Here is a 26,150-nt window from a genome sequence, read left to right on the forward strand (position 1 = left end):
TGTTTTGATCAAATCGAAGCTTTTTTAAACTGCTCGGTCTTTTCCTTTTGCCTCGTGCAGGTTTCTTCTTAATTCGGACCAAACTTGGAACATCTCACAGTTTTTGACAGGTTCTCCTAGATCCAATCCTCTAAAATATCCTGCCTCTCCAATAACGTTAAATCCTCTAAAGGAACCCTTGAAAGAATCTCCTCTATCAAATCCGTTGGAAGATCTGAAATTTGTTTCCAAAGTAGAAAGTGAAAATATAAAACCCCAACATAATCATAATGGTGCAACCAAAATATCCAGCGGCAAAAGCTAACAAGACTGAAAGTTGACTGCTTGTCCCATACAAGTTTCAAGGTCGCTGAATTAGGGATTAGGGTTTCTCTTGTTGCTTTCCCACCAAGGCAGGTTTCTCATTTCTCAGTGATACTTGTGAGCCCAATGCAAATCATCTTGTTAAAACATTCTTCTTAGGCTTAATCGTCAAAATTACCGACATTGAGAGCACAACAGGCCTCGAGGCCCACTAGTATAAAGAGGCCCAACTGGTTCCGTTAATCTTCGGATAAATTTGATCGAAGCAAAGACAGATACCCTACCTAGTTCCTCCCAATTCGATGTTGCGAAACGCGGTGAAATTGTTGCATAGGGGGAATCCCGTGAGTGAGAAAGGTCTGTCTTTTTTTTTGTTTTGTTTCTGATGCATATATTAGTGTGATCCTTGTGATTTGATCCTTGACGATTGCGGTTTTCTATCATCTGGCGATTGGTGGTTTTGGATTCGGGGCAGGTATGTGAATACTTTCTTGTCAACAGCCCTTTCTCTGTCTTAATTTTTTAGCAGTAGTTGAGAGATGTTTAAGACAAAAAAAATGATTGCTTTCGCTGCTCAGGTGCTCTGTCAACAAATCACTTGGATCAGAAACTTGGATTCGGGGCAGGTATCATAGTATATCGCAGTGACTTGGATCCGGACAACCATTCCACCTGTTTCTTCTTCTTCTTGTTCCAGGAAGTCGTGAGACTGAGAGAAGAGCTGGATGAGGCTATTCTGCCGAGGTTGCCCGAGGAGCTACGAAGGATCGAAAAATAATGAAAATTTTCAATTTTGTGTGTGTAATTCGGTGATATGTTTTGCACGCATTACCTCTTTGGTGTCAATCTGTTTTTCTTAACCTGCTTGGATACTGTTGTTGTAATTTGCTTGGTCTTCTTACTTAGTGTTGAACCAACTTTCTGCATTATTATTTCTTCCTCTCCCTTACGCGACTCTGTTGTGCTTACTTCTTAATATGCCCTTTGCTCTTCATGACAAGCTTAGTCCTATTTATACCTTCCCATATTCAAGCTTATGCATACATGTTCAAAAAGCAAGACATAGCATCCTGTGTTATCGTGCTCCATCTTAATGATCTTCTTCTGCTGCAAATCCAGCTATGGTTAACCAGTAATTTAATTTAACCACAACATGTCTTTGATTCTGTGCAAGATCAATAAAAGTTTTGATCAAACCGGAGTTGACGTGGCCGATATCTTCTCAAAATTGGGGGATCTGACGATAGATCACTGTGATGATCTCGTGCATTTGCGGATTGACCTCTCTTAGCTGCTTAAGCATAAAAAATTGTCCACGCCTCGGTGAATTGCCCAAGAACCTCAGTACAAGCTCTCGAAATCTTAAGGCTGTATGCTTGCCCTGAGCTAAAGACATTAAGTGGAGAAATCTGTGAGCTTCCTGGGCTTAAGTACCTAGACATCTCACAATGTGTTAGCCTGAGTTGTCTTCCAGAGGAAATAGGAAAGCTAAAGAAGCTTGAGAAGATCGACATGAGAGAATGTTGTTTCGGGTAGACCGAGCTCTGCTAATTCACTGAAATCTCTGCGCCATGTAATATGCGATACCGACGTTGCATTTATGTGGGACGAAGTTAAGAAGGTCGTTCCAGGACTAAAGATTGAAGCTGCTGAGAAATGCTTCAGCCTAGATTGGCTTGACGAGTAGATCCCAAACCCATAAAAGTTGTTGTATAAAGTGTAAACTCATTGTTTAGAGTCTGGTAAGTAAATCAGCTTGTATAGAACTCTTTGTACTCTGTTTTCTCATTTCTAAATTCAAAAAAAGGATAACCTTTCATAACAAACTTCTACTCTCTCATTTCTGTCAATCGTAATAATCTACACACATAAGCTTCAAAACCAGCATCTCAACAATTAATCCGGAAATTGAAAAGATTTGTGAAACAAAGCAGATTCAGTTCCAAGTTCCTCGACAAAGATACCAAAATAAAGAAAATAAGAAAAGTCATAGATTTCTTGGTCATTCTGTACTGTAACATAATAAACTAGGCTTTGTAAAGTGAGACTAATCATCCCGTTTTCTCGTTATGGCCTCCTCCTGCATATGACTGTCTTTTTAAATGCGGTCAGGTTGAGGTTTCTTCTTAATTTGGACCAAACTTGGAACATAAGAGCACACATTTGACCTACAGTTTTCGCCTGACGAGGTGGAGAAATGGCGAGTCCATCTGCCGCCAGGATACTGCAGCTTTCGATGATACAAAGGTAATTACAAATCCTGGGAATCTGGATGAAAAGAAATAGGATAATCTGGTTTACCTTAGCAAACATGTTTCGCATCATCATCTTGCTCGCTGAATGAGGGATTAGGGTTTCTCTGGTTGCTTTCCCACCAAGGCCTGTCTTAAAATCAATCTCTCTACTGAGCCCAATGCAAGCCCATTTACCTATTTATTCCACAATGCCAAGTGTGTATGTTCTTCTTAAGGTCAAATTTTACATTTGCGAGCACAAACAGGCCTCTAGGCCCATTAGTATAAAGAGGCCCGACTGGATCCGTTAAATCTTCGGGTAAATCATAAAACTGATCGAAGCAAATGCAAATCTCACTCGAGAGGAAGAAGATGGAAGAGAGTTGCGAGGATTGCATGAAATGGGAAGAAGAACTCTACTGGACTCATTTTCAAACCCTCCATTTCACTCAGCTCCTCCTTCCTGGTTTCCACTATCGCCTTGTATGTCTCTATCACTTTCTCTAATAACCTTCTTCTTCATGCATCTTTATCAGCAATTCATGTCTCTCTTTCGATTTCTTCATGTATTCACTTTCCTTTTTTTTTCTACTGGGTCTTAATTTGGGGATTTTACCCTCAAATCTATTAAAGGGTTTAAGTAATTTTTGTTATTTTCTCTCAAAATCACTTCTAAGATCAAAATTACCACTTTTTGCAAATAATTGCAGGCCATACCTCAAAAGTTTTCAACACATTGCAAAAGGAAGCTACCTCAGATTGTCACCCTCAAAAGTCCAAGTGGCGCTACTTACAGTGTGAGAGTAGAGGAAGATGATGAAAAGACACTGGCTTTTGGTTTTGGGTGGGACAAGTTTGTCAAAGATCATTCGCTAGAGGAGAATGATCTATTGGTCTTCAAGTTCCATGGACTGTCTGAGTTTGAAGTGCTGGTTTTTGATGGACAGACTTTATGTGAGAAACCCACTTCTTATTTCGTCAGGAAATGTGGGCATGCAGAGAAGACCAAAGGTACTGATTTTAATGCAACCTCTTCGAGAACTCCTAAGAGACACTTTAACCCTGCTGTTGTTGAAACTACACCAAACCAACAACTTGTTATATCTCCGGCTGATAATGAGCTAGAAGACCTCATTGACATTGATGTTGATATTGATATTGATACAATGCTAAATCCGCTTCTTGTAGTATCTCAGACCGGTTATGAGCAAGAAGAACATATTAACCCTGACATTGATACAGCATCTGCCCAGCTTCCTGTTATATCTCCAACTAGTACAGTACGAGTCAGTGAAAGGAAGTATCATCCCCTTAGCAGTTTTAAGAAGATGCGAGGAGAAATAAGTAATGACAATCTCGATCAAAAAACTGGTATGAAAATCTTCTTACTTATTGATTACACAGTGCACTAGTTTCTTGTAATCATCTGATAAGCCCTGTCTGGAGACTCTACTTTGCATGCAACTTTTTGGTTAGAGTTTCAGGTTTTGAGAATTTTGCTGTCATAACAGTTTGGAGTAACTGATTCCTTAGTCTTGGATATTATATGATTCTGGAGACTAGTTGTGGAGATTATAAAATTGTCAACTTCATACTAGCCATAATAGCCTTTGATCCATTTGTCTTTAAAGTTTATAACTTTAGATGGTGGAATGAGTTCATATATTTATCAGTTTCTATCTCATTGTATATGCACCTATAACACTAATATGTATCCCTTATCAACTGTCTTAAGACGTAGAGATGATTTCAGCTGGAAGCAATAACAGAGCCTTATCTCTGGCGAAGGGAGCCATTTCGCCGGATGGTTTCTTGGTGTTCATGAGACGCTCTCATGTTCTATCGAAGTGTTTTCTGGTAAGACTTTTGTATTGCTTTGTGTATCGTCTTTAATATTTTTGAAGCTCTGATTATTGGAAAAAAAAAAAAAAGAAGAGGTCACGATTTCTTTTGAAAACAGACAATCCCATACAAATGGTGCGTGAAGAACATGCTTATGGCACGTCAAGAAGTGGTGATGCAGGTGGATCAAAGGAAATGGGACATGAAGTTTAACTTTTTCGGAGCTCGTGGTAGTGGTGGGATTTCAACCGGGTGGAAGAAGTTTGTACAAGACAACAACTTGCGCGAAGGTGACGTCTGTGTGTTTGAGCCAGCGAATTCTGTAACAAAACCGCTTCATCTCAATGTCTATATATTCTGTGGTGAAGAAACGGAAAGAAGCAAGAATGTTGACTCGGTTCACACAATAAGTAGTGAATAAGTAATTAAGCAAGGCTACAATGTTTTCTGTAACCTGGTAGTGTAAAGTATGTGTAGTGTAGATGAAAACTTGTGTATATAAAGGTAAACGTAAGAATGTACTGTAATCTAGCTCACTATGCCTTTTTGGGTGTATGTATATAACGGAACTCTTCTGGTAATGCCTATTTTCCTGTGTTGGGGCATGCCAGAAGAAGTAAACCAACTCTTTATCTTTTGGTATAGTCATGTTAAATCAGTCATAAGTCCAGTGCTTTTTGCTTTGGTTTGTAAGATTTGAGATGAATATTTTAGCCAGTAATAAGTAATACTAATATTTTAGCTAGTCTCTTTGTAAAATTGGTCTGATCTTTTGCTATATCTAGCCTAAGAATTGCTGATTTTAGAGGCAGGGGCATTACCGTAAAAGCGTAATTCACAACGTCTCTCTCGAAAATATAGCCGTTACAGTTTCCCATTATAAAGATTAGAGTCAGCAAAAACCCTAAATTGACTCCACTGCTGCTATAAGATCTCAAATTTTGTACCTAGGCAATCACCCAATCTGCTCTCATCAGCGAAGAAATTCTTCACTCGCTCTCTCCTCTGCTCGAATTTCGTTTAATCTTTTAATATCCGTTTCTTTTATCATCGCTTTTGTGTTTGTTTTTGGATTTTTGTTTGTGTTTGGTGATAATGGATGCAGGTATGAACACATCTTCTCACTACAAGTCGCAGGCTCGGTGCCCTCTTCAAGAACACTTTCTTCCCAGGAAAACTTCCAAGGAAAACGTAAGTCTGATTCTGTCATTAAGAATTAGGGTTTTGATTTTCGGGTGCTCTTTATTAGTTCATCAGAATCGATTATCGTTATGGGATTCCGTTCAAATTAGGGTTTTGATTTGCTGGTTAATTCTTCAGAATCGATACCTTCTCACAAATTAGGATTTCGATTTGTGGGTTTTTGTTCTTTTTGCATTAACATCTGTTTGTCCCATAATAATAATATTCCCCTTGATTTGGATACTAGAATTGTTGATTCTGTTGGTTTTGTCATAAGAAAAATCATGTAATTGATTGGTTGTTTCTTGCATAAATTGGATTTGTGATATTGAATGAATTGTACTGATTGCTTTTGCTTATCAGCTGGACAGGTTCATACCAAACAGGTCAGCCATGGATTTCGACTATGCTCACTTTGCCCTCACTGAAGGAAGAAAAGGTAACGATCAGACTGCAGCGGTAAGTTCACCATCCAAAGAGGCCTACAGGAAGCAATTGGCTGAGACCATGAATCTCAATCACACTCGGATTCTCGCCTTCAGAAACAAACCTCAGGCTCCTGTAGAACTGCTTCCCAGCAATCACTCTGCTTCTCTTCACCAACAGCCCAAATCCGTAAAGCCTCGTCGATACATTCCTCAGGTTTGTTCTTGTTACTTTTGCGTTTGAAATTAAATAGCCACCTAGTTGTTACTTTGGAGTTGTATTGACCTGTTGTTAAACTTTGTGTTGTAATAATAGACTTCTGAGAGAACCTTGGATGCACCTGACATTGTGGATGATTTCTACCTCAACTTGCTGGACTGGGGCAGTGCAAATGTCTTAGCCATAGCCTTGGACCACACTGTCTACTTGTGGGATGCTTCCACTGGTTCTACATCTGAGCTTGTGACCATTGATGAAGAGAAGGGACCTGTCACAAGTATCAACTGGGCTCCTGATGGTCGTCATGTTGCTGTTGGACTCAACAACTCTGAAGTCCAGCTGTGGGATTCTGCATCCAACCGTCAAGTAATTACTATAATCCTTCTCTTATTTTGAGATATAATATCCTGTTTGTCATGTCTTAACCTTTGAATTGGACTTTTCTGCAGCTGAGAACATTGAGTGGTTGCCACCAGTCTAGAGTAGGATCACTGGCATGGAACAATCATATCTTAACAACTGGAGGAATGGACGGACAGATTGTCAACAACGATGTACGGATCAGATCACATATTGTGGAAACCTACAGGGGTCACACCCAAGAGGTTTGTGGTCTCAAGTGGTCAGGATCTGGACAGCAACTAGCAAGTGGAGGCAACGACAATGTCGTACACATATGGGATCGGTCTGTTGCTTCCTTAAACTCAACCACACAATGGCTCCACAGGGTTGAGGAACATACATCTGCTGTGAAAGCTCTTGCGTGGTGCCCTTTCCAAGCGAATTTGCTTGCAACAGGTGGTGGTGGAGGAGATAGGACGATCAAATTCTGGAATACTCACACCGGGGCTTGCTTGAATTCAGTAGACACTGGCTCTCAAGTTTGTTCTTTGTTATGGAGCAAGAATGAAAGAGAGTTGCTTAGCTCACATGGGTTTACACAGAATCAGCTCACACTTTGGAAGTATCCATCCATGGTGAAAATGGCTGAGCTCAGTGGTCATACATCAAGAGTTCTATATATGGCCCAGGTAAAGAAAAACAACTTAATCAATTTTAACTGTTCAAAGTAGTTAGAGATGTTTGAGGTCTGTAGTCCTAAAACTTGTGTTTTTTTGTGTTGTGTTTCTTGCAGAGTCCTGATGGTTGTACCGTAGCTTCAGCAGCAGGAGACGAGACTTTGAGGTTTTGGAATGTTTTTGGAGTACCAGAGACTGCCAAAAAAGCTGCACCAAAAGCAGTTTCCGAGCCATTTTCTCATGTGAATCGTATTCGTTGAAGCTTGTGAAGACTAACAAGAAGGAGAGCCATTGATACAGCTGCAAAATATTCAATTTTGTTTTCTCGGATTCATTCTTCATGAATTGTATTGACAAGAAAAGTGCACATTGTACAATTTTATATATGTAAATTCTTGAGTCAAACTTAATTGTACAATGTTGAATAGAAAGAAAGATTTTGATTATAAATGTAACATGTCAGATAAGCAGAGAATACATGTCAGATGATACAAGAAGCATAAGGACTGTAATCTGTAAGATGGTAATTGTAACTTCATCAAAATAGACATTTAAAACCACGCTAATCTAATCACACTAGTGTGTAGTGTCAAGTGTGTACAGTGTATTCTTACTGTGATTGGAATTTCGTAAGAGTTTTTTTTTTTTTTTTCATTCTCAAGTACTCATGCTATGTAATTGTGTTATACTTCATTCTCAGTTTAATGAACTGATTAAGCTTTTGTTGTAGTCTTTTCGCCCAATAAAAATAAAATATTCAGGTTATAAAAAATAAAACAAAATAAAATCTGTCCATTAAAAAAAAGGGGATATAAAATTTTTATTTGATAAAATAATAATAAAACAAATATTATCACACATAACAAGTCTTTACCATAAACCAGAGATTATTCACTAAAAATCATCCACCCTCTAACCCAAACCAAATATTATGGAGGTTAAAACAAAAACAATTATTTACACGAATCATACATCGAAATACGTTGGATGGTCTAAGGTAGATGATAAATGGTTATTGTGGTTCATTTCCTGTATGAAACTTTTTTTTGTTTTTGTATAATTCTAGATTGAAGGTAACTATGGTGTTTAATTTATGTGAGTGTTAACCTCTTTTTAGTACCAATAATTATTTAACTATTTTCATTATTACTATTGTTACATTTCCTGTTTTTTCAATATACAAATATTAAAACGAGACATAGAATTAGGGTTGCCTAATTGCCGTCTCTTCGGCGGTATAGAGGGCTTTTTCCGTGAACATAATTTTCAACGGCTCTCTCAGATTTATAGCCGTTACCGACTTTCCGATTATAGAATTAGACTCCCCCAAAACCCTAAATTGACTCTACTGCTTTTATAAATAACCCCAAATTTCGTACCTTTTCAATCACCTTAATCTGCTCTAGCTCTCTCATCATCAGCGAAGAACAACTCTTCGCTCTCTCTGCTCGAATTCACTGACGATCCCTTCTAGTTTGATTTGATTCGTCTTTATCTAGTTTCGTTTATATCTTCTAATCAATTTCGTATATCATCGCTTTTGTGTGTTTTGGGATTTTCTTTGTGTTTAGTGATAATGGATGCAGGTTTGAATCGGTGCCCACTTCAAGAACACTTTCTTCCCAGAAAAAGTTCCAAGGAAAATGTAAGTATCTTACTTCAATCTGATTCCGTACTGCCGTTAAGATTTAGGGTTCCAAGTGTGTGAGTGCTCTTTGATTCTTCAGATTCGATACCATTTTTATGATATAGAATTAGGGTTTAGATTTGCGGGTTGTTCATCTGAATCCAAAATTGTTTGACCCATATAATTGATTTGATTCAGCTACTGTATGAACGAATTGTTGTTATTGTCTTGCATAGATTTGATTTGTGATATTGAATGAATTGTACTGATTGATTGCTTTTATCTTCCACCAGCTTGACAGGTTCATACCGAATAGATCAGCCATGGATTTCGACTATGCTCACTTTGCCCTCACTGAAGGAAGAAAAGGTAACGATCAGGCATCAGCGGTAAGTTCACCATCCAAAGAGGCCTACAGGAACCAATTGGCTGAGACCATGAATCTCAATCACACTCGGATTCTCGCCTTCAGAAACAAACCTCAAGCTCCTGTAGAACTGCTTCCCAGCAATCACTCTTCTTCTCTTCACCAACAACCCAAATCCGTCAAGCCTCGTAGATACATTCCTCAGGTCTGTACTGTATGTTTTGCGTTTGATTTAAAGCCTACCTACTTGTTGCTGTTTTGGAGTTGTATTGATCTGTTGTTAATCTTTTTGTTGTAATGATAGACTTCTGAGAGAACCTTAGATGCACCTGACATTGTGGATGACTTCTACCTCAACTTGCTGGACTGGGGCAGTGCTAATGTCCTAGCCATAGCTTTGGGCCACACTGTTTATTTGTGGGATGCTTCCACTGGTTCTACATCTGAGCTTGTGACCATTGATGAGGAGAAGGGACCTGTCACAAGTATCAACTGGGCACCTGATGGTCGTCATGTTGCTGTTGGACTCAACAACTCTGAAGTCCAGCTTTGGGATTCTGCATCTAACCGTCAAGTAATTACTAATCCCTCTCTTTTATGTTGAGATATAACATCCGGTGTTTCTGTGTTCTTAGTCTGACGTGTTTATCATATTTCTGCAGCTGAGAACATTGAAGGGTGGTCACCAGTCAAGAGTAGGATCACTGGCATGGAACAATCACATCCTTACTACTGGAGGAATGGATGGGCTGATCATTAACAATGATGTGAGGATCAGATCACCCATTGTTGAAACTTACAGAGGTCACACTCAAGAGGTTTGTGGGCTAAAGTGGTCAGGATCTGGACAGCAACTAGCAAGTGGAGGCAACGACAATGTCGTACACATATGGGATCGTTCTGTTGCTTCCTCAAACTCAAACACGCAATGGCTGCACAGACTTGAGGAACATACATCTGCTGTGAAAGCTCTTGCGTGGTGCCCTTTCCAAGCGAATTTGCTTGCAACTGGTGGTGGTGGAGGAGACAGGACGATAAAATTCTGGAACACTCACACCGGGGCTTGTTTGAACTCAGTAGACACTGGCTCCCAAGTTTGTTCGTTGTTATGGAGCAAGAATGAAAGAGAGTTGCTTAGTTCACATGGGTTTACACAGAATCAGCTCACACTTTGGAAGTACCCATCCATGGTGAAAATGGCTGAGCTCACTGGTCATACATCAAGAGTTCTATATATGGCCCAGGTAACTTCATCAATTTCTTTAGGTGGTGAAAGTAGTTTGAGTCTTTGAAGTCATTAGTCCTAAAACTCGTGTTGTTTGTTGTGTGTTTCTACAGAGTCCAGATGGTTGTACCGTAGCTTCAGCAGCAGGAGATGAAACTCTGAGGTTCTGGAATGTTTTTGGAGTACCAGAGACCGCCAAAAAGGCTGCTCCAAAAGCAGTTTCCGAGCCATTTTCTCATGTGAATCGTATTCGTTGAAGCTGTGAAGACTAACAAGAAGGAAACCCATTGATTATTACAAAAAGGAATCATCTATTTTGAATTACTAAAGGATTCATTCTTCGTGAACTGTATTGACAAATAGAGACTGAGTTTGAATATAAAGACTACTTGTATTTGTATATATTGAAATTTAAAAATAGAAGATTATGATTTTATACTCTTGAAGGATATCCACTTTTATTATTCCACTGGAAACAAAGTGAGAATTAATGAAGATTTTGTTGCCTGCTGCTGGCAGTTTTGTTTGAAAAGATTATCACTGGTGAACTTTTGGACCATGGTTAATCGAATGCAAAAGACGAGTACAATGAGTTATATTACCTTGAAAACTCTAGTGTAGTATCAATCTAAAAGCAAACTGAGAAAGTAGTTATTTACTGAGTCTATGGCATCAAAGGCTTGATGATACAGGTGCAACATTTTTCAGCTTATAGCTTCCTCTAAGCTGGAATCCGTGCCACAAGCTTTTCTATCTGTTTTGTGCAATGACTTCAAGGGGAACTGTTGTTGGCCGTTCATGAGCACACACTGTCTTAATGGGTGAATTTGATTGAAGATTAGGTAGTTGATGTTTCTTACTTACCTGTAAACAAAGTAAGAATTCATAAAGATAAATTTCATTGAAGTCCGTTGAATGAAGTCTATTACCATATACATATCTCTGTTTGTAGAGTGCTCTGTTTCAACAGTCACACAACAAACATCAAATAATTACCTTGATAGATTGATACACAGTAAGAAAATATGATTCTTGTAACGGTAATGTAATTTCTTTCTTACTTTGATCAATTTCCGTTTTAACATCAAAAAAAAAAAAAAAAGAAGGAAACAACAGAATCTAGTCGGAAAAGGAAAAAGGAGATAAGAAGAGACAATTTCCTTTTTTCAAAGGAACCTCTGCTTATAAATACTCCCACTCTCATATCTTCTTCTTCGTTGAGAAATCAAAAACCATCTTTCATCTTCTTTCTTTTTATACCTGCAATTTCTCTTCTCGATCAAAGCTCTGTGAGACTGATCACTGATGTGCTTTCGATCTCTCTTGACAAAAATCGAGTTCACTTTTTAGTTCGTGTCTCCCTAATTTCACACGATCAAAGATCTCGCCATCGAAACACTTTCACCGGAGGATTCTTTCAACGTCGCCGAAGGAGATGATTACATGACGGAGAAGGATGCGAGGAAGACGATGGCGAAGAACGACCACTTAGCAGATTCGTTGGCTTTAGACTACAATTCGACTGCGGAGGAAGAAGACGAATTTGTGTTTCATTTCATCGATCGATAATCATCACCAGAAGAGAGCCAAGGTTTGTGCTTTCCTAATTTCCTTTTTTAAATAAAAGATTTTGCTTTTTAAAAGCTTTTTTTTTTCTTGTGTTTATTTTTTTCATATATATTAAATTTACATAAAAATATATAAAACACGAACCTCCTTTAGCAACAGCACCGGACATAGCTACAAACATTTGGAAGCTAAAAATCACTCCAAAGCTAAGGCACTTTATTTGGAGAACAGCGTCAAAGGCTATAGGGGTAGCGGAGAAATCTATAAAGACGACACATTAACGTTAACCCTTATTGTGCAAGATGCTGCACGGATATAGAGTCAAGTGATCATGCTTTGTTCTCATGCCCGTACGCGGAAACAGTCTGGAGAGACACCGGAATCCCAGTCATGGATTTGTGCAACCCGCAAATTCACCTTGAAGAGAAGCTACGGTACCTGATCGATCTTTCTAAGGAGGGAAAGATAGAGGAAAGCCTGCGTTTACTACCATTCTGGGTGCTATGGTGGCTCTGGAAGAGCAGGAATGCCCTGGTTTTTAATAAGGTAACTATCACCGCCGAGGAGACTCTGGCCCGTGCCGCTGCGGACACTAAAGAGTGGATTGAAAGCAGGAAAGCCACCAATGAAGGCCCACCACAACACATACACTCATCGGGACGATTAGAAAAGTGGACAAGACTCGCAAGAGGATGGGTCAAATGTAACTACGACGCAGCTCATCGTGAAGGGAAGGAAGACTCAGGGCTAGGATGGATCATACGTGACTCACAAGGTATTTTTTTACACAGTGGATGGGGCAAATTCCAAGGGAGAGTAAGTGCGGAAGAGGCTGAATGCACAACTCTCATTTGGGCAATCCAAGCAACATGGGCTTATGGATATCGAACAGTCGTCTTTGAAGGGGATAATCTCAACCTGAACGACACCATTAACAAAAACAAGGAAAACCTCAGGTTGCAACACTACATCCAAGCGATCCAGCAATGGCGAATGTGCTTTACGGAAACGAAGTTCACTTTCAAGCACCGTGAGCAAAATAGATGCGCGGATACACTTGCGAAAAAAGCGATAACGGTGAACCAAGCATGGTGCTTGTATAATTCTTGTCCTTTCTATTTATGGTCTCTTGTAAACAATGATAACTACCTTGATAACTAATAAAGTTCTCAGAAGTTCAAAAAGAAAATATACTAAAACTAGCCGGATTTTGGATCCAGCATTAGTCGTTAGCGATTCCAAACATTCAACTTGTTTTCATATTATCTTTATGTGAATTTTAGTATCTAAATTTTTAATTCGATTTAAAGAAAATAGTTATTAAAATTTTAGTATTTTTTTTCGGATTTATTGATTTTTTTTTAATTCTAAATTTACATAAAGATATATGAACATAACCGGATTTTGGATCCAGCATTAGTCGTTAGCGATTCCAAACATTCAACTTGTTCTCATATCATCTTTATGTAAATTTTAGAATCCAAGTTTTTAGTTCAATTTTAAAATTATACTATTTTTATACGGATTTTTAAAGGTTTTATTGATTTTTTTTATTCTAAATTTACATAAAGATATATGAAACTAACCGGATTTTGAATCCAGCATTAGTCGTTAGCGATTCCAAACTTTATATTTTGCAGTATTGAAATTTAGATTCCAAAAAAGATTTTTTGTTTAAATTATTGAAAACCCTTAAATTTTGCAGTATTTAAATTTAAATAATCATAATTTTAATTCAGAAAGTAAGGTTTTTTTTTTGTTTATTAAAAATGCTTCTCAAGTCTAACATTATATGCAAAATTTATATTAATTTAATAGTTTATGATTGTTTAGATTTTGCAGTTTTTTTTATATTGGTTGAATATTGGGCATATTGAATAATTTTGATTTGAATCTATTTGGATTTTTTTTTTTTGACATTTCGCTAGCCAGGAAAAATTATTTACCAAACAAACCTTAGTCATTTCTATCATCGTAACTTAACCCTATAACTTTTGTCAATTGCATCATTTAGCCCACACGACAAAACTTGGTCGTTTAGCCCATAAACCCTAGATCCGTCTGAGCCGCGAACTATCCTCTCTGCACATCAATCGGGAGCACGAAGAGACAGAAACGAGAAAGAGAAAGAAGGAGAGATGGGAGTAGAGATCCAGTCCCCGCAGGAACAGAGCTCTTACACTGTTGAGCAGCTCGTCGCCGTCAATCCCTTCAACCCTGAAATCCTTCCTGATCTCGAAAACTACGTTAATGAGCAGGTTCCTTTTCCGTTTTCTCCCTAAATTTTTAGGGTTTCCTTATCAATTGATATGAGCATGTCGCCGGATTCTGATTTCTGAGTAATTGGAATGTTCTATAGTAGAAATCTTCTTCCATTGATTGTTGTTGGTTTCGCTATGACTTTCAGGTTACATCTCAAACGTATAGTCTAGAAGCAAACCTATGCTTGCTTCGGCTCTATCAGGTGCTTTAGTTGATCATAAGCTGGACCATTGATACCAATTCAAGTGTTTTAGTGTCTCTAATTGTTATTGTTTCTTATATGCAGTTTGAGCCTGAGCGCATGAATACTCATATCGTGGCTCGAATCTTGGTCAAGGTATATGACAGAGTCCACTCCTAGTTTAATAATGTTTGTTGTCTTACTCTTAATAATTTACTCTCCCTGATTTTGTTTTCTGTCTTGTTTTCAAGGCTCTTATGGCTATGCCAACTCCAGACTTCAGCCTTTGCCTCTACTTGATTCCCGAAAGAGTGGTATTGTTCTTTCCTTTTAACTTCATCATTTTTTGTTTTGTTTTCGTTCAAATGTTTTCTTTTTCTTAAGGAATTGATGGTGGACTCAAATTATTGTGCTCTTCCAAGTTATTTCAGTCTGTATACTGAGCCTTCATGATCAAGTGTGAGTGTCAATGTGTTGGATTCTTGAGAACTAATAAATGCAATTGTTTGGATTGTGTGTTTCAGCAAATGGAGGAGCAGTTCAAGGCACTAATTGTTCTATCACACTACCTTGAGGTACGTAAACATCAATGTTAGTTGAGAGCCGAAAAGGTGTACATTGTGTATTTAAAACGCTTGTTTTTCTTTTGCAGACTGGGAGGTTCCAACAGTTCTGGGATGAAGCTGCCAAGAACCGTCATATTCTCGAAGCTGTTCCAGGTAACAAAACTTCTGAATACTAAATAAAATTGTGTGGTAAAAACTGGATCTAGATTAGTTACTCAAGGATGAATAAATCGTCTAGAAATGCCAGCCCAAACAAAAGTCCTGAATAGTGATTTATGGTACTGTCTATTCATTTTATGATTGTGTGTAGATGTCTTATATGTTAGAGATTAAGTGCAGGTTTTGAGCAAGCTATCCAAGCATATGCAAGTCACCTTCTTAGCTTAAGCTACCAAAAAGTTCCAAGATCTGTGCTTGCTGAGGTATGATGTTTGGTTTATGATTCGTGACAGATAGCCTGATTTTCAGTATGATTAGCGTAAGTTATCAAATGGTAGAACTTTGGATATGAAATCTCTGACTTTCTCGTATAATTTTCGCTTACCAAAATCCAAATCATAGTTCTGGAAACCTATTTAGTTGACATTTTATTGTAAATAAATGCCCCTTGCTCATTAGTTATAAACATTTTGCACAGGCTGTTAACATGGATGGTGCATCTCTAGACAAGTTTATTGAGCACCAAGTGACTAGCAGTGGATGGATTGTTGAGAAAGAGGGTGGAAGTATTGTCTTGCCGCAAAATGAATTTAACCATCCGGAACTTAAGAAAAATACAGGTGAGAATGTTCCCTTGGAACACATCGCTCGCATCTTCCCCATCCTTGGTTGAATCAAGTTATGAGGACACTGCAAATTTTCCTTTTGTCTCTTGTTTTCTTGTGATGTACTACACTTTTAAGACACTAATGTGAATTCTGGCACTGGCCTTCCTCTTTGCATTTTGGAGAGATTTTCTTAAAAATCAAGTAGACCAAAGACATTACCATAAGTAGTAGATCTTTGCAATCTTATTGGGATGCCATAGTTTTTATACTCAGAGCTCTGTTTCTTGTGTTTTTTTTTTAAATCTTCAGTGGATTCCAATACTGGTTTCTCAATTATCATTGCTGGTATAATCATGTATTTGGAGGGTCGGCATCACTTCATCTACAAGTGTTGGAAGTGGATCGTTTATTATTGATTTTCTTCTGTTTACTTCATTACTTCAAACTTTACTTGAACGAATTTTCAGACAACCCAAACAAAATTCACCAATTGTCTTCTTTTAAAAAGAAAATTTTCCGCTTAGGTCTCTTGGAATATAGGAACGGGCACGACAAAAACTCGTATTAAGGTCGTTGTTTCTTTGTTTTTGACAATCAAGGTCGTTTGAAATACAACGATACTGTCTTTGTATTGTCGTCGTCTCTACACAGATCACACATAAGCTGAAGATTGACAGCCATCCATTTGGAAGCTCACGTGTTTGACAGCAAATCATGTCACGTGCTCCTTTTTCTCTTTTCCCATGCATATTTTGACTGCCTTTTTTTTTAATTGATAAATTTTGACTGATTAAACTATAATTAGTTAGATCATCTCGTATCTAAGATGATTTTGACTGATTAACCATAAAACTATTTTACAAACAACGAGGTTATTTCCAAGACCATAAGGTTTGATTTTTTTTTTTTTTTCCATAAGGTTTGATTTAGATGTAACTAGTTTGCATATGAGATCTTTTGAATTGCATGACAGAATTAATAATTGAATTTTACTAATATAATATATAATTTTTTTTTTTAATTTGGTCGACAACAATGAATCTTTTTTATTATTTTTTTGACAGTCATGAACCTATTGATTTGTTTTATTTATTTAGTCGACATAATGAAGACTAATGAAGATATAATATGTAATTATGTAATTAAGACTAATGAAGATATAATATGTAATTTTCCCTTATACGTAATTGAAGTGAATATAACTATAATTAAATTTAGATACGTGTAGTATGATGGGTGATATATACGTGAATAAAAAAGTGAAATGGACAAGGCAAAGGCAATCAGACATTATTCAGACAGACAAGTCGAAAACGGGAGAAACAAAAGAAAGCCAAAGGATCACAGAGAAAGAAACTGCAAATCTTCGTTTATGTAAAATCTTCTTCTTATCCTCTCTTGTATTTCTTCAATTTCAAAGCTCTTTTTTCTATTCGTTTTTTTTCTTCTCTTCTTCGAATCTCTCTTATTGGGTATCCGAGAAAAATTGAGGAAAACTGTTTTCCCCTTTCCATTTTCTCAGCTTGGCACTTTTCTTTGAGATTATGGTTATTTGTTTTTTTTCGAAATTGATTTCAAATCTTATCCATAAGAAAATTTGTGCCTTGTGTTTTTAAAACAATTTCTGGAGTTTCCGTGTTTAATTTGTTTCTTATTTTGTTATGGTTTATTTTCTATTAAAAAAATTCGTTTCTTGCTTGCTCGTGTTAGTTTCGCATTTGGAGTTTCGTGCTCGTTTCGAGGGGGTTTATCGATTCGCATTTGTTGATTTCTGGGATCATACAGAAGAATTTGAGCTTGAGAAATTAAAATTCTTGAATCGAGCATAAATTCTGGATTTTTGAAGTTTGAGAGTGATCCAGTGACTTGGTCTCAATCTCGGAGGTATCTTGTTCCAGGTAAAATCCATTGGCATCTCTCTCCCTCTCTCAGGTTACTTAGTTCTAATAATATATGTTGATTTTCGTGGTTACAATTCATCTTCAGGGATCAAGGATTAGACTTAATGCGATTTAGCAAATGGGTTTTTCATGATGACTCTCCTTGTTGTTGGGGAGATTCAATAAATGGACTCACCAGATCACAAAGCACCTGGCTTTGTTGACATAGTCAAATCTTGGATCCCTAGAAAGAGTGAGTCCTCAAATATGTCGAGGGATTTTTGGATGCCTGACCAGAGTTGTCCTGTGTGTTACGAGTGTGATGCTCAGTTCACTGTGTTTAATCGAAGACATCATTGCCGGCTTTGTGGTCGAGTGTTTTGTGCCAAATGCGCTGCAAATTCTATCCCATCTCCATCAGATGAAACAAAGGATAGTCATGAGGAGCCAGAAAGGATTAGGGTTTGTAATTACTGCTACAAACAGTGGGAACAGGGGATAGTTCCCCCTGATAATGGGGCTTCTATTATTAGCCTTCATTTTAGTTCATCCCCTTCTGCTAGAAGCGTGGCAAGTACTACCTCTAATAGTAGCAATTGCACCATTGATTCAACTGCTGGACCTTCCCCTAGACCCAAAATGAATCCCCGAGCTAGCCGTCGCGTCTCGTTAAACATAGATTCTGAAAAGTCTGAGAAGCAGAATGGAACATCGCGTAGGAGCCTGGATCCTTATGGGCATGTGTTAGATTCTGAAAATCAAGTTGAATTCTTTGTGAACAGGTAACCTTTTTTTTCTGTGTGTGTGTGTGTGTGTGTATATATATAAACGACCGTGTAGCTTCTTTCATCTGTTATCTTTGATAACGCTTATGAGGTTTGCATGATGTCTATCACCAACTGTGTGTGTTGTGCTGGGTCTTTTCAAATGATTCACTATTGTCTCAGTTTGAATTTATTTGTTAAGTTGTTCATTTGTGCGATTAGTAGTGGCAGGAGTGATGGTGAAGCTGATGATGATGACGATTATCACTCTGATTTTGCACAATCTTACGCTCAAGGAAATGACTACTATGGTGCCATCAGCCTCGATGAAGTAGACCAGATCTATGGGTCACATGAAGCTCATGACGTTGGTGTAAAAATAGAACCAAACATAAGTTGCTTTCCCCCTGATCAAGATCTTGACTCACTGAATCCAGATACGATAGATAAAACCAGACAACAAGAAAATGGATGGAACGATGTGAAGGAGGGAAGCCCTCCTTGTGAAGAGTCCTTTGAGCCCGAAGTAGTGGATTTTGAGAGCGATGGCCTCTTATGGCTACCGCCAGAGCCAGAGAACGAAGAAGATGAAAGAGAAGCAGTGCTATCTGATGATGACGGTGATGAAGGTGATAGAGGTGATTGGGGCTACCTTCGCCCATCAAATAGCTTTAATGATAAGGACTTCCACTCTAAGGATAAGTCCAGTGGTGCTATGAAAAATGTTGTTGAAGGGCACTTTAGGGCTTTGGTAGCACAACTTTTGGAGGTTGATAATCTACCCATGGTCAATGAAGGGGATAAAGAGGGCTGGCTTGATATAATTACATCATTATCTTGGGAGGCTGCAACGCTTCTCAAGCCAGATACAAGTAAAAGTGGAGGAATGGATCCAGGGGGATATGTGAAGGTTAAATGCATCCCTTGTGGACGTCGCAGTGAAAGGTGATATTTTTGGACCCTTTATATGGGATTGTTTACTGTGCTTGATGTTTGTTCTAGATACAGTGGTACATTTGGGCTTTTCAAATAGTATTTGTGCTTTTGAACTGTATAATTGATATACTGCTCAATTTCATCCGTACTTCTTTAGGATTAACTAGAATGACATTTATTTTGGATTTACGAGAGACTGTCCTGGATTTGCCTTCATCAATTATCATTATGTAATTGTTCACAATTTCTATATGTAGTGGGACGAATGTTTAACACTTCTATTCAATTTCTAGGATATTCCCCTGAGTTTGTTATATTTTGTAGGCCTCCATATCTTTTGTTTTAATTTTCTTTTTCTAGCACAGCTTCCATATTTTGTTTATGACTCTTTTCTAATAGTAAGGGATTAATATTACTTATGAACTTTAAAAGTGAAAAGGGGTTACTTTTATTTCTATTTGTTTTCATTTTTTTTTCTGTAGCCAATGAAGAAAGTAGGCCAACTAAATTTTCCGAAAGCTTACGGGATTATTGGAGCTTTATCTCATTGTTCTTCGTTATTGATAGTTTCACTACGTAAATTCTAGTTGAAAACATAATGTTCTACTTTAATATTAGCTTCATGTTTTTGTTGTGAATATTTCGTGAGGATTTATATCTGTCGATTGGCTGGTAAACTCTTTAGTACTGATTCAGCTGGGATGGTATTTTTCTAGTATGGTCGTGAAAGGAGTTGTTTGTAAAAAAAATGTGGCCCATCGGCGAATGACTTCAAAGATTGAGAAGCCGCGTCTGCTAATCCTTGGAGGAGCTCTGGAGTATCAGCGCATCTCTAACCAGCTGTCTAGTTTTGACACTTTGTTGCAACAGGTCTGAATCGTTTCTCTTCTTCTTTATTTTTCCCTGTAACATGGACATGAATCCTTGGAGTGAAAGGAAAGGAAAAGCATAATTCTGTCACTTCAGAGGAATAGGCGGTTTAAGTTTTCTGCATTATTGAAGGCTTGCTCTGGTGTTTCAGGAAATGGACCATTTGAAGATGGCTGTTGCCAAAATTGATTCTCACAATCCTGACATTCTCTTGGTGGAGAAATCTGTATCGCGATTTGCGCAGGAATATCTTCTTGCGAAGGACATATCTCTTGTGTTAAATATTAAAAGGTCCCTTCTAGAGCGCATATCTCGCTGTACTGGTGCGCAGATTGTCCCTTCGATCGACCAGCTCACATCACCAAAGCTGGGTTATTGTGACCTGTTCCATGTGGAAAAGTTTGTCGAGAAACATGTTAGTCCTTGTCAAGTTGCGAAGAAAATGGCCAAGACTTTAATGTTTTTTGATGGCTGCCCGAAACCTTTGGGTTGTACAGTAAGTTCCACAACATTTTTAGGTGTTTTAAGACATGAGATCCTTGACATGTTATTATGACTATGCATATTGTATGTCTGATAAAAAAAAAATTGAAGTATGGCTGCTTGATCTGTCTTTCTCAGATATTGCTCAAGGGGGCACATGAAGATGAGCTAAAGAAGGTGAAACATGTGATTCAGTATGGAGTTTTTGCAGCATATCACTTGGCTCTTGAGACATCCTTCCTAGCAGATGAAGGTGCTTCCCTTCCAGAACTTCCTCTGCAGACCCCAATTACAGTGGCTTTACCTGATAAACCATCAACGATTAACAGATCAATATCGACAATACCTGGTTTTACTGTGTCAAGTGCTGAAAAGTCTCCAACTACTGACTTAAGGGGTGAGCCACATAAAGCCAATGGCGACCTTACCGGTAATTTCACTTCTAGTAAGACTCATTTGCAAGGGGAATTGGATGGAAACGACAGGATTGACCCATCTGAAAGACTGCTTCATAACTTGGATACTGTTTACTGTAAGCCTCCAGAAATTATTACCACTAAGGACGATGGGTTAGTTCCTACTCTAGAACCCAGGCAGCTATCGTTTCACGTGGAAGAACCTTCTGTTCAAAAAGATCAGTGGTCTGTTTTACCCGGTGCCACAGAAAAAGTAACCGAGGGTGCTTACACGAATGACTCCGCAGTAATAGGAAATCAAAATTGTAGTAGACAGGAACAGATAGACTCTTCAAAAGGAGACTTTCTTCCATCAGCTTCTGACCATCAAAGTATATTGGTTTCCTTATCCACAAGATGTGTATGGAAAGGATCTGTGTGTGAGCGGGCTCATCTACTCCGTATCAAATACTATGGGAGCTTTGACAAGCCTTTAGGACGGTTCTTAAGGGATAATCTCTTTGATCAGGTAACTTTCATTTAAGTGTGTTTTTTATCTCTTAATTTGGAGCACACCATTCTTCTTTAGCGAATGATGAGGAAATTGAACTCCTGATGGAACTAGGTGGACCAACTAATCCAATTAAAGTTTTATGGTTACGCACTTGTTACCCCATTATTTTGACATGAATAATTGTGGAAGTATATGTTCTAGGTTCATAGAATCATAAAAGCAATCCATGAAAATAGTAGGAGGGTAAGTTTAAGAGAGAGAGCGAGTGGAGGGAAAAGCAGAAAAATGACATTAATATGGTTCACAGATTCCAGGATAATTAAATGTGTAAGACCAAAAGTTAATGAAACCTATCATGTTGGTATAAACCTCTTGTTATTAATAGCTGAGGCTTGCATTAATCTCCTATTCAGGATCAGTACTGCCCGTCATGTACGATGCCAGCGGAAGCACACATTCATTGTTATACTCATAGGCAAGGTAGCCTGACAATATCTGTTAAGAAACTGCCTGAATTGCTACCTGGGCAACGTGAAGGGAAGATTTGGATGTGGCATCGGTGCCTGAAATGTCCTCGGATCAATGGCTTTCCTCCAGCCACACGCAGAATTGTAATGTCAGATGCTGCGTGGGGCCTTTCTTTTGGCAAATTTTTGGAACTGAGCTTTTCTAACCATGCAGCGGCTAGTCGTGTGGCCAACTGTGGTCATTCCCTTCACAGGGACTGTCTCCGGTTCTATGGGTATGAAGAGATGCTTCTTAATAAAAACTTTTGCTGCGGATTGTTTCGCTTGCTGTTAATACACGTTACTGATTTTCCCTCGTCCAATATGTCTGATTCTCAAGTAGCATGTTGCGTAATGCAATCAAGCTTAGCATTTAATACACATCAGATGTACTGTCTAGATAGGCTCTGCATAAGTAGTAGTGTTGGTCATTCACTTCTCTAATTGTCATCTATACGGCAAGTTTCAGTCTATGTTTGAGGGTTGTGACCTTGTATTAAACAAGCATGGCCACATCAGTACTGAGTATCACTTATATTTTTGTTACTGCAGTTTTGGGAGAATGGTGGCTTGCTTCCGCTATGCTTCAATCAATATTTTCGCAGTGTTTCTGCCACCAGCAAAACTTGAGTTTAACAATGAGAACCAGGAATGGCTCCAAAAGGAATCAAAAGAGGTTACAAGTTTCCCACATTTTTAATCGAAAATTATTACATATTCAACAAAGCCATGAGTCTTATTTTACTTAATTGTCATGGTCTGTATACTATAGGTGATTAAAAAAGCGGAAGTCCTTTTTAATGAGGTTCAGGAGGCTCTTAGTCAAATTTCACTGAAAACAATGGGTACAGGTTCCAAGGGCAGCACTCCCAACAAGATAAAGCTTTCTCTTGAAGAACTTGCAGGACTTCTTGAGCAACGTAAAAAGGAATATAAGGTAGCCTGTCATGCAACTTACACACCATTGGACTTAAGAAGAAATAGAGCTGCATGTACTTGGCGCATTACATCACTCATAGTCATAGTCACACTCACACTCACACTCACACTCACACTCACACTCACACTCACACTCACACTCACACTACACTCACGCAGACAAAACCCACCCATCCACCCACCCACCTGCACACACATACACACATACCTACACTCTGACACCCCCACCATGTTCATACTTCTCACAAATTATGTGTGTAAAGTATAGACACATGGTTAAAAAGTTTTCTTTTAGATAATTGTAGAAGCTTGTGTCATAATCTGCTGGCCTGTATAGGAACGAGTCTTTTACCTAGCCTCTGTACCTGGAGTCCTTTCTACAGTGTAGGACGATTTTTCAGTTTTTTCTGTATGCAATACTGATTAAGGCTGTCGCTGGTTTTCAGGAATCATTGCAGCAAATGTTAAATGTGGTTAAGGATGGACAACCTACTATTGATATCCTTCTGATAAATAAACTTCGAAGGCTGATACTTTTCGATTCATATGCTTGGGATGAATGCCTAGCAAGGGCGGCCAGTATGGTAAGAAATAACTATTCTGAAGCTCCAAAGAATTCTGCCTCAAAAGTTATGGGTCGTAACGTCTCCTTAGAGAAGCTCAGTGATGAAAAACTAAAGTCGATACCGTCTCATGTTGCCAGTAGTAATGACTCTCTTCTCCAGGATGCAGAGTACGAAACATGTCGTAACCAAGGTAAATCATTTGCTGATACTAGTGGCAAATTTGCTATTCCTGAAGATGTAGGCCCAGACATACCCCCAGAATGTAGGATGGAGTTCGACCCAAGTGAAGGTGGTAAAGATAACTTTGTGGAGTCTTCGCAGGTGGTTAAAGCAGTACACTCCGAGAGCCAGTATCAAGCAACAGACTTATCTGATACTCTTGATGCAGCATGGATAGGTGAACAAACTACTTTAGAGAATGGTATTTCCCGTCCGCCTAGCAGAGCTGCTTCAACAAATGGAACTCAGATCCCTGATTTAAGGCTGTTGGGTTCAGAAAGTGAACTGAACTTTAAAGGAGGCCCTACCAATGATGAACATACAACACAAGTTCAGTTGCCTTCTCCTAGTTTCTACTATTCACTCAACAAGAATTATTCGCTTAATACTCGCAAACATATTATGGCTGAAGACCGGCCTGTTTATGTTTCTTCATATAGAGAGCTTGAATGGCGAAGTGGTGCAAGGCTGCTGCTTCCTCTGGGATGTAATGACTTAGTACTGCCAGTTTATGATGACGAACCTACTAGTATCATAGCTTATGCCCTTACGTCATCAGAATATAAAGCTCAGATGTCTGGATCAGATAAGTCAAGAGATCGCTTGGATAGTGGAGGTTCCTTTTCACTTTTTGATTCTGTTAATCTTCTCTCATTGAACTCTTTGAGTGATTTGTCGGTTGACATGAGTAGAAGTCTTAGCTCTGCTGATGAACAAGTCTCGCAGCTGCTACATTCATCACTGTATTTGAAAGATCTGCATGCGAGGGTTTCGTTTACAGATGAAGGTCCTCCTGGGAAAGTGAAGTACTCTGTGACGTGTTATTATGCTAAGGAGTTTGAAGCCCTGAGGATGATTTGCTGTCCTTCAGAAACAGATTTCATTAGATCTCTTGGTCGTTGTAGAAAATGGGGAGCCCAGGGTGGAAAGAGCAACGTCTTCTTTGCAAAAAGTTTGGATGACCGTTTTATAATCAAGCAAGTCACAAAGACAGAGCTTGAGTCCTTCATCAAATTTGGGCCAGCTTACTTCAAATACCTGACTGAGTCCATCAGTACTAAAAGCCCTACTAGCCTTGCAAAGATCTTGGGAATCTATCAGGTACAAAAGAATGAAAGATTAACAAAATAGTTAACTAACAATCCCTCTGAACTACATGATAACTGAGAAAGCTTTTGTTCGACTCAAAACCATAATTTTTCTTGTTATCTCTTTTGTTGACATTTAGTGAAACCCATAATTCTTTGCTAATATCTTTAAAGGTTTCATCCAAACACCTTAAAGGAGGAAAAGAGTTCAAAATGGACGTCTTGGTGATGGAGAATCTTCTGTTCAAGCGGAACTTCACTAGGCTTTATGACCTAAAAGGCTCCACTCGTGCTCGTTACAATCCCGATACAAGTGGTAGCAATACAGTTTTGCTGGACCAGAATCTGGTCGAAGCAATGCCGACATCTCCAATATTTGTTGGGAGCAAGGCAAAACGTCTTCTTGAAAGAGCAGTCTGGAATGATACATCCTTTCTTGCTGTAAGTTTCCAGTTGCTACTCTTCTTTTAAGCCGTTTTGAAATGCCGAACTTGTTCTTGAGCTTTACATAGTAATGCTGATGCAAGATCTTGGTTTGTTTCTTTGGCTGAAGTCGATTCACGTAATGGATTACTCCTTACTAGTCGGGGTAGATGAGGAAAGAAACGAGCTGGTTCTAGGAATTATCGATTTCATGAGGCAATACACTTGGGACAAACATCTGGAGACTTGGGTCAAGACTTCAGGGCTCCTTGGAGGACCCAAGAACTCAACTCCGACAGTAATATCACCTCAGCAATACAAGAAAAGATTCAGGAAAGCAATGACGGCTTATTTTGTGATGGTTCCTGACCAATGGTCGCCTGCCACGGTTGTGCCAAGCAACAGTTCTTCAGCAGAGGTGAAGGAGGAAGAAGAGAGAGACAATCCTCAAGTTGTTGGTAACAAGTCCTGAAGCATTTTCTGCAAGAGACATACACGATATTCAGTTAGCAAATATAGTTTTTATTCTTTTTGGTTGGAATGGTCTTTTGGGTAATTTGTGTTTATGTATTACCCTTGGCCTTAGGTGTGGCCTATGCCTCTTCCATCGCCTTTGCATCAGAATTAATAAAAGCAAGATGCAATTGTACATACACTACTTCTATCTTTTAGTGTTTGTTATTCGTTACTTATGTTTTTATCAACATTCTTCTTCGTAAGTGTGTCAAAATGCTCATTTTATTTTATTTCTGGAAAGTGGAACGCATGCATTTGTTTA

General features: G+C 38.5%; 5 protein-coding genes and 3 long non-coding RNA genes across 13 annotated transcripts; 6 read left to right on the top strand and 2 right to left on the bottom strand.

Annotated features, from left to right (window-relative positions):
* Positions 1 to 666: 666 nt before the first annotated feature.
* LOC110226088 lies at positions 667 to 1,253 on the top strand. The gene is made up of 2 exons (XR_002330209.1): positions 667 to 778; positions 882 to 1,253. It is a non-coding gene; the product is annotated as an uncharacterized LOC110226088 (long non-coding RNA).
* Positions 1,254 to 2,099: 846 nt separating this feature from the next.
* LOC110226089 lies at positions 2,100 to 2,796 on the bottom strand. The gene is made up of 2 exons (XR_002330210.1): positions 2,605 to 2,796; positions 2,100 to 2,527 (listed from the first exon to the last, which is right to left on the bottom strand). It is a non-coding gene; the product is annotated as an uncharacterized LOC110226089 (long non-coding RNA).
* A 40-nt stretch (positions 2,797 to 2,836) lies between these two features.
* On the top strand, positions 2,837 to 5,041 carry LOC9303261 (B3 domain-containing protein REM16). Of its 3 annotated transcripts, XM_002867143.2 has the most exons (5): positions 2,842 to 3,020; positions 3,248 to 3,548; positions 3,726 to 3,908; positions 4,273 to 4,394; positions 4,498 to 5,041. In XM_002867143.2, exons 1-5 carry the CDS (start codon positions 2,883 to 2,885, stop codon positions 4,798 to 4,800), a joined length of 1,047 nt encoding a protein of 348 aa, XP_002867189.2. In that variant the 5' UTR covers positions 2,842 to 2,882; the 3' UTR covers positions 4,801 to 5,041. The 3 variants fall into 3 exon arrangements, with proteins under 3 accessions (XP_020872333.1, XP_020872332.1, XP_002867189.2); XM_021016674.1 differs by having other exon boundaries at positions 2,837 to 3,020; positions 3,248 to 3,908; positions 4,291 to 4,394; XM_021016673.1 differs by having other exon boundaries at positions 2,839 to 3,020; positions 3,248 to 3,908.
* A 238-nt stretch (positions 5,042 to 5,279) lies between these two features.
* LOC9303262 (cell division cycle 20.1, cofactor of APC complex) lies at positions 5,280 to 7,656 on the top strand. Its single transcript, XM_021016672.1, has 5 exons — positions 5,280 to 5,570; positions 5,925 to 6,203; positions 6,303 to 6,572; positions 6,656 to 7,237; positions 7,342 to 7,656. Exons 1-5 carry the CDS (start codon positions 5,475 to 5,477, stop codon positions 7,483 to 7,485), a joined length of 1,371 nt encoding a protein of 456 aa, XP_020872331.1. The 5' UTR covers positions 5,280 to 5,474; the 3' UTR covers positions 7,486 to 7,656.
* Positions 7,657 to 8,449: 793 nt separating this feature from the next.
* Positions 8,450 to 10,890, top strand: LOC110226322 (cell division cycle 20.2, cofactor of APC complex). The gene is made up of 5 exons (XM_021017468.1): positions 8,450 to 8,870; positions 9,146 to 9,424; positions 9,524 to 9,793; positions 9,882 to 10,463; positions 10,558 to 10,890. Exons 1-5 carry the CDS (start codon positions 8,802 to 8,804, stop codon positions 10,699 to 10,701), a joined length of 1,344 nt encoding a protein of 447 aa, XP_020873127.1. The 5' UTR covers positions 8,450 to 8,801; the 3' UTR covers positions 10,702 to 10,890.
* Positions 10,891 to 10,988: 98 nt separating this feature from the next.
* On the bottom strand, positions 10,989 to 11,782 carry LOC110226323. Its single transcript, XR_002330390.1, has 2 exons — positions 11,705 to 11,782; positions 10,989 to 11,308 (listed from the first exon to the last, which is right to left on the bottom strand). It is a non-coding gene; the product is annotated as an uncharacterized LOC110226323 (long non-coding RNA).
* A 157-nt stretch (positions 11,783 to 11,939) lies between these two features.
* Positions 11,940 to 15,986, top strand: LOC9303263 (eukaryotic translation initiation factor 3 subunit K). 2 transcript variants are annotated; one of them, XM_002867145.2, is made up of 9 exons: positions 11,940 to 12,035; positions 14,028 to 14,271; positions 14,421 to 14,477; positions 14,562 to 14,612; positions 14,708 to 14,770; positions 14,981 to 15,031; positions 15,109 to 15,175; positions 15,362 to 15,444; positions 15,660 to 15,986. In XM_002867145.2, exons 2-9 carry the CDS (start codon positions 14,152 to 14,154, stop codon positions 15,852 to 15,854), a joined length of 687 nt encoding a protein of 228 aa, XP_002867191.1. In that variant the 5' UTR covers positions 11,940 to 12,035; positions 14,028 to 14,151; the 3' UTR covers positions 15,855 to 15,986. The 2 variants fall into 2 exon arrangements, with proteins under 2 accessions (XP_002867191.1, XP_020873128.1); XM_021017469.1 differs by lacking the exons at positions 14,421 to 14,477; positions 14,562 to 14,612; positions 14,708 to 14,770; ... (2 more) ...; positions 15,362 to 15,444; positions 15,660 to 15,986 and having other exon boundaries at positions 11,944 to 12,035; positions 12,167 to 14,129.
* A 1,063-nt stretch (positions 15,987 to 17,049) lies between these two features.
* On the top strand, positions 17,050 to 26,091 carry LOC9303264 (1-phosphatidylinositol-3-phosphate 5-kinase FAB1A). Of its 3 annotated transcripts, none has more exons than XM_021019109.1 (13): positions 17,050 to 17,163; positions 17,500 to 17,687; positions 17,776 to 18,451; positions 18,656 to 19,378; positions 20,086 to 20,239; positions 20,391 to 20,735; positions 20,861 to 21,646; positions 22,045 to 22,373; positions 22,690 to 22,813; positions 22,910 to 23,074; positions 23,523 to 24,962; positions 25,124 to 25,390; positions 25,503 to 26,091. In XM_021019109.1, exons 3-13 carry the CDS (start codon positions 17,856 to 17,858, stop codon positions 25,842 to 25,844), a joined length of 5,271 nt encoding a protein of 1,756 aa, XP_020874768.1. In that variant the 5' UTR covers positions 17,050 to 17,163; positions 17,500 to 17,687; positions 17,776 to 17,855; the 3' UTR covers positions 25,845 to 26,091. The 3 variants fall into 3 exon arrangements, with proteins under 3 accessions (XP_020874768.1, XP_020874769.1, XP_020874770.1); XM_021019110.1 differs by having other exon boundaries at positions 18,659 to 19,378; XM_021019111.1 differs by having other exon boundaries at positions 18,665 to 19,378.
* Positions 26,092 to 26,150: the final 59 nt, after the last annotated feature.

Source organism: Arabidopsis lyrata (genome assembly GCF_000004255.2).
Source record: "Arabidopsis lyrata subsp. lyrata unplaced genomic scaffold ARALYscaffold_7, whole genome shotgun sequence".
In the NCBI taxonomy this organism is placed as follows: Eukaryota; Viridiplantae; Streptophyta; class Magnoliopsida; order Brassicales; family Brassicaceae; genus Arabidopsis; species Arabidopsis lyrata.

What these genes read in the sequence shown, in the direction of transcription:
- LOC9303261 (XM_021016673.1), top strand. Translation starts at nt 2,883, where the DNA reads ATGCAAATCTCACTCGAGAGGAAGAAGATGGAAGAGAGTTGCGAGGAT. An exon ending in CTGGTTTCCACTATCGCCTT is followed by an intron (nt 3,021 to 3,247) that starts GTATGTCTCTAT and finishes AAATAATTGCAG; the next exon opens with GCCATACCTCAAAAGTTTTC. An exon ending in CAATCTCGATCAAAAAACTG is followed by an intron (nt 3,909 to 4,272) that starts GTATGAAAATCT and finishes AACTGTCTTAAG; the next exon opens with ACGTAGAGATGATTTCAGCT.
- LOC9303262 (XM_021016672.1), top strand. Translation starts at nt 5,475, where the DNA reads ATGGATGCAGGTATGAACACATCTTCTCACTACAAGTCGCAGGCTCGG. An exon ending in GGAAAACTTCCAAGGAAAAC is followed by an intron (nt 5,571 to 5,924) that starts GTAAGTCTGATT and finishes TTTGCTTATCAG; the next exon opens with CTGGACAGGTTCATACCAAA. An exon ending in ATTCTGCATCCAACCGTCAA is followed by an intron (nt 6,573 to 6,655) that starts GTAATTACTATA and finishes ACTTTTCTGCAG; the next exon opens with CTGAGAACATTGAGTGGTTG.
- LOC110226322 (XM_021017468.1), top strand. Translation starts at nt 8,802, where the DNA reads ATGGATGCAGGTTTGAATCGGTGCCCACTTCAAGAACACTTTCTTCCC. An exon ending in ATTCTGCATCTAACCGTCAA is followed by an intron (nt 9,794 to 9,881) that starts GTAATTACTAAT and finishes ATATTTCTGCAG; the next exon opens with CTGAGAACATTGAAGGGTGG. An exon ending in GAGTTCTATATATGGCCCAG is followed by an intron (nt 10,464 to 10,557) that starts GTAACTTCATCA and finishes GTGTTTCTACAG; the next exon opens with AGTCCAGATGGTTGTACCGT.
- LOC9303263 (XM_021017469.1), top strand. Translation starts at nt 12,404, where the DNA reads ATGGATTTGTGCAACCCGCAAATTCACCTTGAAGAGAAGCTACGGTAC.
- LOC9303264 (XM_021019109.1), top strand. Translation starts at nt 17,856, where the DNA reads ATGGACTCACCAGATCACAAAGCACCTGGCTTTGTTGACATAGTCAAA. An exon ending in TTGACACTTTGTTGCAACAG is followed by an intron (nt 20,240 to 20,390) that starts GTCTGAATCGTT and finishes CTGGTGTTTCAG; the next exon opens with GAAATGGACCATTTGAAGAT. An exon ending in ATGATACATCCTTTCTTGCT is followed by an intron (nt 25,391 to 25,502) that starts GTAAGTTTCCAG and finishes CTTTGGCTGAAG; the next exon opens with TCGATTCACGTAATGGATTA.